The sequence below is a fragment of the Phragmites australis genome, chromosome 22 (genome assembly GCF_958298935.1).
Source record: "Phragmites australis chromosome 22, lpPhrAust1.1, whole genome shotgun sequence".
Classification (NCBI taxonomy): Eukaryota; Viridiplantae; Streptophyta; class Magnoliopsida; order Poales; family Poaceae; genus Phragmites; species Phragmites australis.
This window is the reverse complement of record NC_084942.1, coordinates 16701681-16711349: the sequence shown is the minus strand read 5'-3', so window position 1 is coordinate 16711349 and position 9669 is coordinate 16701681. Positions and strand designations below refer to the sequence as shown.

The following is a 9669-nucleotide window of genomic DNA, read 5'->3' as shown; positions in this document are numbered from 1 at the left end:
TCAGGGTCTTTACCGTAAAAACTCCACCCACTAAAATAAAATAAACGCCAAGCGAGCCAGGTGAGGTCCCCCTTCGTGGTTTCCTCCTCTTCCCCTGCGACTCTGGGCAGCGCCCGCGGGATCGCCCGCCTCCTCCTCCTGGATCCGGCGAGAAAGGTGCGTGGTTTCCCCAAATCTAGCGCCTCTACCCGATCCCCTCGCGGCCATTCCCATGATTCGGTAAAGCTTTTTCCCCAAGACTCTTGGCACGGAGTTCTGCAATTAGATGGCCAGGACGTCCTGATGATGCGGCGTTTTAACGTGTGTGAGCTCGTGGTTTGGGTTCTTGCTGTTGCGGGTTGGGCGAATGGGGGTAGGTTCTTGTTGAGATTCGTGGTTCCTGGTGATCTTTGGAGCGTGCCGGTGTCTGAGGCTTGCCTCCCCGCCGTGATCTGGCCTCTGTCGGTGCGCGGATTTAGTTCTCGATTTCAAGATTTGGCGACGATTTGGTCACCGGTTCGTGTGATCTGTATGACGCGCTGCGCAGTTCAGTTCTTTCTTGGGCCTGCTGATTTTGTAATCTGGTGGCGCGGTCTTGGTCTGATCTGCTGCTAGCTTTGCTGCGGTTCCACATTTCCCTGCTGTGACACGGAGCTTCGGACCAGAGATTCGCTGAATCTGTTCCTGGGTCGTTCGTTAGATACTGCAAAGTTAGAATAATTTTTTGGAAGATTTTTGCTTGTTGCTGACGAACCACGGTGCGTGCACGCACGATGGAATTTATGCTTCATTTGTGTCTTGTTTCAATTGTCCTTGCGCGTGGTGCTATAGATTCGAAATTTGATAATGCCATCTTGCTGCTGCTGTCAATGTCTTACCATAGAAGGAAGTTGAGGTGGATACATCATTAGGTTGTACCTGACCGAGTTCCTTTAGTTGCGTCGCGCTTTTCTCTGATCCAATAATTGAACAAATCTTGTGACATGCGTAGCATGCATATCTGAAACTTTAGCTTATAAGTTGTTCAATGACATTGCTTAAATAGAAAGCAAACAAAATAAGCAAACTGCAGATAAGCAATAATTTCCTTTTTACAGATTGAATGTTTTAGAATCATGTGACTTTATTTTGGTTTTGAAAAGTTCAACATTGTTAAAGATTCTGTGGTAGATCAGCAGTCAGATCACAAATGCTCCTTTACTATGTGCTGTTGCTTGGCTACTTGTGTGCCTAATTATTGGCAACCGTGCTCTTTCGGGAATGACCCATTAGATGCCAACAACTGAAAAATCTTTCTTTAATGAAGTGTTTGTAGGGACAAACAAAAGTAGCACTAATGAAACTCTTTTTTTGTTTGTTTTAAGGATGGATTCTGTCTTCAAAATTTCATCATGGTGCTGCATGATGCTTGAGCTTTTTGGATCCTCTGGGGATAACACTGTTTTTGTATTTGAAACTGATTTTGCAGAGTAGTTGACCTTTGAAAATTCCGCAAGATGGGTCGTGGTGTTAGCAGTGGGGGTGGCCAGAGTTCCTTGGGCTACCTCTTTGGTGGCGATGAAGCACCAAAATCAGCTGAAAAGCCTGCACCTGTTCAAAAGTCAGCACCTTCATCCTCTGCAGAGAAATTAAAAGATATCCCAGCTGGTATTCAAAGTAGTAAAGCAAACAATTACATAAGAGCTGAAGGACAGAACTGCGGATATTTCCTTACGGTCAGTATCCAGTTACCCTTATGAATATTTTGATTATGTTTGTTTTGGACTAGCAAGTGAGTGCAACTTTGCAAGTGAATTAAGCAAGAAAAGTTTCTGTTTGTTCTCGTTCGTAATTTGTTCTTGGCCTGTGATCCAAAAGTACTTGTTATCATAGTTGTTAGGGCATCGCCATATCGTCGCTACATCGGTGTGGCGGAAATCCGAGTCTCGTCACGACGCCCCGTCATATCGGCGTGGTGTCCTTGTGGCGCCGCTAGGGTGTCCGTGGCGATGAAAAGCAGTGTGGCGGGCGCAATATGGTGTCGCTTGTGAATACCTGTTGCATTGAGGGGAGCATGAGGAGGGAGTATGGCAGCTGTCAAGCTCCTCAGTCCCAGCCATCGTTGCTCCGTGTCCGTGGGCAGCGCTCCTGTGGAGCCGTCGTGCGATAGTCCTCGTCTGCATCGGCCTCTCCGCGCTGCGAGCTCCAATCGGAGGGCGCTGGCATTGGAGAAAGGCACCAGGGGCTCGCATCCCACCGGATCCAAGCGACGACGGCACGGGAGAATCCCGTCGAACCTGACCTCCGGCTTCTCAAATCCGCTGCGGCCGGTAGAGCGGCCATGGGAGCGGGAGGAGAAGAGGGTCCATGATGCCGAGGGGAAGGAGGTGTCGCTATGGGTATGGGGAAGGGCGGCGGCGCCATGGGGGTGGTGATGCCGACGGGAGGGGGAGAGGATGAGGATGAGAGGGGTTCGGAGAAAGATAATATAGAGTAAAATAATTCTTACACGCGGGACCCATGGCAGCGTATTAAAGTTAGATGGGGTAGGCTTTTGCGCTATCTTTTAGATGCAATGGCAGGGAGAAGTGGGCTGTTGAGAAATGGGCATACCCGGTCTTCAAAAGAAGAATTGTTGGACAAGGAAAGCATAGGAAAGTTAAGAATTGCCTCTCAAAAAAAGGAAAGTTATTAGTTGTGGCATAAGTTTATGGCGTGTGCCATGAACGATATAAAGTTGTAATAACTATGCTTGTTATGTTTTGCTCCATCAAATGCACCTTTCAGTTTGTGGCCAAGAGTTCACAAAAGATTTCTGGAGAAAGCTGCTTAAAATCTCTGTTTTGAAATATTTAGGCACTTCATGCTGACATTAGCTCTTGCGCAATGCTGCAGGATCGTACTTCAACCAAGGTACAAGCTGCTCCAGGTGGTGGTTCTTCACTTGATTATCTTTTCAGCGGCAGCAAGGATGGCAAGTGATGCTCACCAGTGTGAATTGGAAGAAAGGTTCCTGTTTAACAAAAACATGTATCCTCATGAGTAGCTATCAAACTGCTCATGATATATTACTTGGATTGCTTGTATGTGTGTACGTGTTTTATGTGTTCGTGTATATGTGTTGATCAGCAGCTATTGGTGCTGAGAGCTGACCTCTATCCCTACCCTTCGTGGCCTTCAATGCGTTGATGGAATTGGTTTTTATGACTTTGTTGACGTTTATTGCGAGTGTTGTTTTGATGTATAAAACAGTACTAGTTGTGTTGTACCGGACATGTAACATGTTTGTTGCTCAATGTTCATTGTTGTAGTAAAAATGTCTGTTGTCCTCTACTTTTTTTTCTGTACTGCTGAAGTGATAGTATGTTGCTTTGAACAATTGGTAACTTCTCATTGTCTAAATGCACCGTAATCCTTAACAAAGCCTAACCAAACTATCGCTAAGGTACTACATATATTTTCCTACCTCTATTAACCTAATTATCATCTCGATTTTACGCATTATTTTTTACTCATATCAATGCGTTATTTTATTAAATTGTATGATTGTCTTGACCGTATGGGTTAGTTCCATAAGTAGTAATCAATTCATTCACAGAAGAGCCAGCAAATTCATTAACCTTTCAACCTTTCGTGCTAGCAAAGTAGCAAGCATTTCGAATGCTTGTTTTCGTAAGAAAACTGAAAAAGTGAAAATCAACCCTTGTTGTCTTCGGACCAAGTCAGGCAACTTGCACGGTGGCAGATATGAGATATCAGTGAAAAGATGGCACAGGTCCAGCAGCATATGTGGCGTCAGCAATATTATCTATGCATGTGTCCAATCTAAGGCAGATCACATGGACTTTCTGAAAAACCTCTGGTCCTTTTCTTTTCTTGCTTCAGGACTGCTAGTCAGTCTATCTATATGCAGTATTTTTAAAGCTGCAGAAGGCCTCATGTAACGTCATTATTAATTCTTGACTATAAACGGAACACTAGAATTTCTAAAAATCTCATAGCATTCTGCCTGTGTTCTTACATGAAGTTGTCACTTTCTAGTTAATCAAACAAAACCTTTGCGTTTCAATAAAAAAAGATGAACGGGGCACCACTTCTCGCAACTACGGCTATGGCCTTTGTTGCCTCCGGTGTTACGTGACTTGCTCCTCTCGACCGCGGCTACGGTCGTATCTAGATCCTTATGCTTGTTGCTGGATTTGCTCTTCTTCCTCATGTTCTTTGAAGATTTGGACTTGTCTTTGCTAGACTAAGAGTTTTTGGTTTGTTCTTGGGCTTGAGCAAGCTTCACAAACTTGTTGGCCAACTCGAATAGTTCCTTGACTGTCTGGATTTTTGGGTGGCCAGCTTTCCGACCATATCTCTATCCTTGACGCCCCTCTTGAAGGCGATGATGACTAACCCATCGGAGATATCTAGGATCATATTACGCCTATCACTGAACCTATGGATGAAGTCCCGAAGAGATTCGTCTTTGCCTTGGTTCAGCTGATGGAGATCGTCTTCCATTCTCGGGCGCTCGAACGTACCTTGGAATTTGGCGATGAACTATGCCTTCAACTTGCCCCATGATCGGATCGAGTTGAATGATAGGTTTAGCAACCAGGACCTTGCAAGTCCGTTGAGGGAGGTTAGCATGTAATTAGCCATTACCTTGTTGTCACCACTAGCTGCTCGAATAACATTGATGTAAATCTGTAACCACTTGTTGGAGTTGAGCTTCCCATCGTACTTCTGGATTGGCCCCGCTTTGAACTTCTTAGTCCATCGTATCGATCAGAGCTTGGGTGCGAAGGCTTCGCAACCTCCGTCGAAGTCTTCAAGAGGAGATGGGGGGGGGGATTGTCACGCCTGTTCCTTCGAACAGTAGAGTCACATCGACCATCCTGTCCTGGAGATCTGCGGTCGTTATGATGACGATCGTCTTTGCGACATTCCTCATGATGGTTATCGGTCACCTCTCGTAAGTCACGCTTGTCGTGAGGGATGCGGTTCCTCAGGTCTTCCTAATTCCTGCGCCTATGGATGGAACGGCTGCAGTTTGACTTGCAAGGTTATGCTCGAGCTCGACCACCCGAGCTTCCTGTTTGTGATCCCGCTACTCGGGGATGTTCGCATTCATGGCTCGTTGAACCAACGCCTTGCCAATTGGGATGTCTAGACTTGCTAGGGTTGTTCACTCGAGCAGCCTGGATCTGAGCTGGATTGAGCATAGTCTTAGTTGGTTGACCATCAGGGTTAAGGGATTCACCGGATCTAACTCTGGGAAGGATCTTAGGATTAGGTGGGCACCCTAAACGTTGGCCTCCAGAGTGCTGAAGTACCAGTATGTAGCAAAAATGACGCTATTAGGTCATGATTATGATTTTGATGATTAATGATAACATAGTCAATGAGACTAGTATGTTTGCCAAGAATATATATTCTAGGTCTCATGGATGCAATACTTTAAGAAGCCATCGCAGTTGAGATAAAGTTTGGTTAAATTGGAGAAGTCCTAGGAAAAATAACTACACCGGAAGGTCTAGCATAGAGGAGTTGTGAACATCGGAGTGTTTTCTTGTCGGGTGTCGCGCCATCAAAGAGTGATCCAACCTTGTATCAAGAGATACACCGACATCTTGGAGTCTTGGTTACTCGTTGGCAACTTGGGCCTTGGTGACGCAAGCTTGTTGACCCTCCAACTTGGTGTGTAGCGGTGATAAGAAGCTGTACGGAGACGCAGAGACCCTTGCCTTGGTGGCTAAATCTCTGAAGTGAAGACGGCGTATAAGTGACCAGAAGAGAGGTTAGTGGTGAGACCTCGCCTTGGTGGCTTAGTTGCTCATCGTGCTTGAGGCCTTGTCTTAGTGGCTTGTTAGCTCAAGAGCTGTGATCGGAAGAGTCTTAGCGATCGAGAGCATATCCTTTATTGAGCTCCAATGTGGACTAGGGATAGCTTGTGTGCCACCGATACCACAGGATAAAAATATCTTGTGCTGAGTTTGCTCTCTCTATCTTATTTACATTTCCGCATGTACATACTTGCAATTTATCTTCCTAGAGTAGGTGGCAAACCTTTTTAAACGGTAGAGTAGGCACACTAGATAAACCTAAAGCACATTTAGATAGAAATTAATACAGGTTTATCTTGTGAAGTTTTTGAAGCCATTAGCTTTTAAGTGTCCTAATTCATCTCCCTCTTAGGACGTCACTGTTTCTTACAATTGGTATCAGAGTATCATGCTCTTGATAGGTTTAACTGCCTAGATTTGTGATGTTTGAAGTTGGATGGATACCCATAGCGCTCCACATTTCGACGACACTACTTTCTACCATTAGAAAATTCTAATGACTTGTTATTTGCAAGCTAACGGTTTAGATCTTTGGAGAGTTACAGAAAAAGAGATGAGACCACGTGTCACCAAAAAGGAGAGGCAATTAGATGTATTGGCAAAGAGTACCATTTTATCATCTTTATGCGTTGATGCATTTAATCGTGTTTATTCTCTTACCACTGCATATGATATTTAGACTAGTCCCATTGAAATACATAAGTAACAAAGTATATGCGCAATGAGAAATATCATACGCTAGTCTCTAAGCTCAATAGTATCAAACAACTTGCTCATGAAAGTACTAATAACATGTACTCAAGTTTGAATATTCTTGTCAATGAAATCAATGTGCTAGGTTTGACGCTAATTTGAAATGATAAAGTGGTGAGAAGAATACTTCAAGCTCTTCTTCCAAAGTACAAGTTAATAGTCTCCATCATCTACTATAACAACGATATCACCAAGATGACTCCAAACCAAGTACTTGGCAAGATCAACGCCCATGAGATGACCATAAACATGGGGGTGAAAGCTTCTTTCTTATCTGATGCCAAGAACCTTTCTCTCACAAGCAAATAAGCACCATGCTCACACATAAAGGCAAAGATGAGGAGATAAGAGCAAGAGTCAAGCTTAAGTGAAGATGATGGTGATGAAGATGAGCAAAGCACTTAAAAGTGATGAAGAGATTGAACCCAAGGTTGACAAGCTTATCTCATAAGTAGAGAAGAAAATCAAGACGATTAATGCCAAGATTGATCATCGAATCTCCATGAAAAACTTGGTCAACATAATTGATCATATTAAGAAGTTGAAGAAGATCAAGAACAAGAGAGAAACAAGAGGAAGAGCCAAAGTATTCTCAAGTATAGGAAGATGAGTGAGCGAAGATGAAGAATCAAGCTCAAGTGATGAAAGCCTCACCATCCACTCCTCCAAAAAAGCTCTTCATAAAGATCATTATCACATAAGTCATCACGCAAGCCATCTCACAAGTGTCTTATGGTCAAAGGTATGGATAGCGATGTAAGTAATGATGAATCTGATGAGGATCCCCTTTCTCATTAAGAACTTGTTGAATTGATCTATGAGGAACAAAGAACCTTAAAGAAACAATCAAAAGAGCTTAAGAAATTCAATGCACTTAATTACATTCATGCTACCTTTGTTTCTAATTATGAATAATAATTAAACAAATTCAATTTGCTAAATAAGGAGCATGAAGAGCTTAAGGCTAAATTTGAGTGCATTGAATCTCAAACTTAGGTCCATTTGACGTAATCTACATCTCTATTTAATTTCAATCCTAAGGTAGATGCTTCCACTTCTTGTGATGATTTGATTGATTTATCTAGCTCATCCCTTTGCAATGAGATTTGTGTCAAGAATGTTGTTGTAGAACCATCTAACAACCTCATTGCACAAGAGAATGATGAGCTCAAGTAAGAAGTGGAGAAGCTAAAAAATAACTTGACAAGATTAAAGGGCAAAATACATGTTCAACCTCCTCAAGATTAGGGATGGTAGCTAGACCCATGGGTTTTGCACCCGGCGGGTGCGGGTTCGGGTGCGAAATTTCGTCCACGGGTTTGGCAGGTCAGGTACCTGACACTGTAACGGGTTGGTTTTGGGTTTCTTCCTGACCTCGTGGGTGACCCGTGGGTACCCGACCCATCTCCCTCTCTTATTTCTCCCACCCAGCCTCCCTCACCTCCTTTCTTTCTCTCTCACCCGGCTTCCCTCACTCTCTTGCCTCTCTTCTCTCCTCTCTGAGCGCTCTCTCTCTATCTCTCTCTCTACCAGAGGTGATGATGGGCACCTTGGTCTGCCTCCCTGCCATTGCCCCTCCCTGGCCTCGCCTCCACGGCCTCTCAGCTCGGCCGCCACCCCTTCCCATCCTCTTCTCCGCCCACCTCTCCGCTGAGGCACCGACACCCCTCCACGGCCTCCTAGCCACCACCCCGTCGCCCTGTCTCCCCTCCTCCCCGCCCGGCCCTACCTCCTCGGCCTCCTCGCGGCTGCCCCTCCTCCCTGTCGTCGCCCCTCCTCACTGGCCTCCCTTCCGCCTCCCCTCCTCCCTGCTGTCGCCTCTCCTCCCTGGCCTCCCCACCGTAGGCCCTTCTCACCTGTGCCCAATGCTTCCCCTCCATGTCAGGCCTCCGACCCCTCAATGCCACCCCTCCACACCCGCGCTCTGCCTTCACCCCCTCCGCGCAACCCTTTAGCACTTGTGCTCAGCCTTCGCCCCACGACACCGCCCCTCCGCGTGCTCTGTGTTGATAAGACCTAACGGGTCCCCGTCAGGTTTCAGGTCCATGTCGGGTTAGGGTGCGGAGGCACACTTCAACCCAATTAGCACTTTGGGTGCAGGTCGAGTTTCATGGTTCGGGTTTCAGGTCGGGTGTGGTTTTGCTCCACCTAACCCCGACCCGTCCCATTGCCATCCCTACACAAGATAACTATGATAGCATGATAAACAAGCTTGAGGAGAGGTCCACCGTGATATGCTTCAAATGCCATCAAGAAGGTCACAAGTTCTTCCAATGCAAGCAAGTCAAGAAGGAGATCAAGGAGAATAAGAAGACGATGAATTTCTCCAATAAGACCTCCAACCTCTACACCAAGTCAAACTATAAGATCAAGATCAAGAGCAATCACTACAAGCTTAAGAAGAAGGACAATGGTAAGGTGGTTGCACACATGGTTGGGAGAAAGGACTAGAGGTGGAACCAACCTATTTGGGTGTCCAAGAAAGTCATCACCAACATTAAGGGGTCTCAATTGGTTTGGGTTCCAAAGAAAACTTGAAGCCCGATGCAGCTATGGGGATTGAAGACTTGGCTCACAAGATGAAGGTTCAAGCAAAGAAACCAAGTGTACAAGATTGGGCACATCGATGAAGATTATGATAATCATATACCCAAATTTCCATCAAAATGTAAAAGGAGGTAATGGTACTAGATGCAAATTCTTTTCAATTGATTAGTACCTTTGCCTTCTCTAGGATTGCATGTGCATATTTCAATTGATTGCAATACTTAGTGTAGGTTTTCATATGGTAGGTTGCTTATATTTCTCTCTATCTCATGAGCAACCTACATAGTTTATTAGTTGTAGATTCATTACATGGCACTAGTTTTATAACTGTTATTCCTTATGTGTCATAAGTTTAACTATAGGGTACCCTCCTCATTGTTATCAATAATAAGTGTATATATCTCATAAGTATTCAACACCTGTATGCACACATTTAGGGGGAGTATATCCTATAAGTTGTGATTTTGAGATTAACATGTGTTTCAAGTAATATCTTTTGTAGTCTCATAGAGTAATCGACAAGTCCCAAAAGATATGCAATGCTTAAAGGCTTTAATTGTCTTTGTCAAATTTTTTG

At 44.7% G+C, this 9669-nt stretch overlaps 1 protein-coding gene across 2 annotated transcripts; it reads left to right on the top strand.

The window, feature by feature from the left end:
- On the top strand, window positions 1-3291 carry LOC133905290 (protein SPIRAL1-like 3). 2 transcript variants are annotated; one of them, XM_062347048.1, is made up of 3 exons: window positions 1-156; window positions 1448-1694; window positions 2854-3291. In XM_062347048.1, the coding sequence occupies exons 2-3, from the start codon at window positions 1476-1478 to the stop codon at window positions 2938-2940; spliced, it is 306 nt and encodes a 101-aa protein (XP_062203032.1). In that variant the 5' UTR covers window positions 1-156; window positions 1448-1475; the 3' UTR covers window positions 2941-3291. The 2 variants fall into 2 exon arrangements, with proteins under 2 accessions (XP_062203032.1, XP_062203033.1); XM_062347049.1 differs by having other exon boundaries at window positions 55-219.
- Window positions 3292-9669: the final 6378 nt, after the last annotated feature.

What these genes read in the sequence shown, in the direction of transcription:
- LOC133905290 (XM_062347048.1), top strand. Translation starts at nt 1,476, where the DNA reads ATGGGTCGTGGTGTTAGCAGTGGGGGTGGCCAGAGTTCCTTGGGCTAC. An exon ending in ACTGCGGATATTTCCTTACG is followed by an intron (nt 1,695 to 2,853) that starts GTCAGTATCCAG and finishes GCAATGCTGCAG; the next exon opens with GATCGTACTTCAACCAAGGT.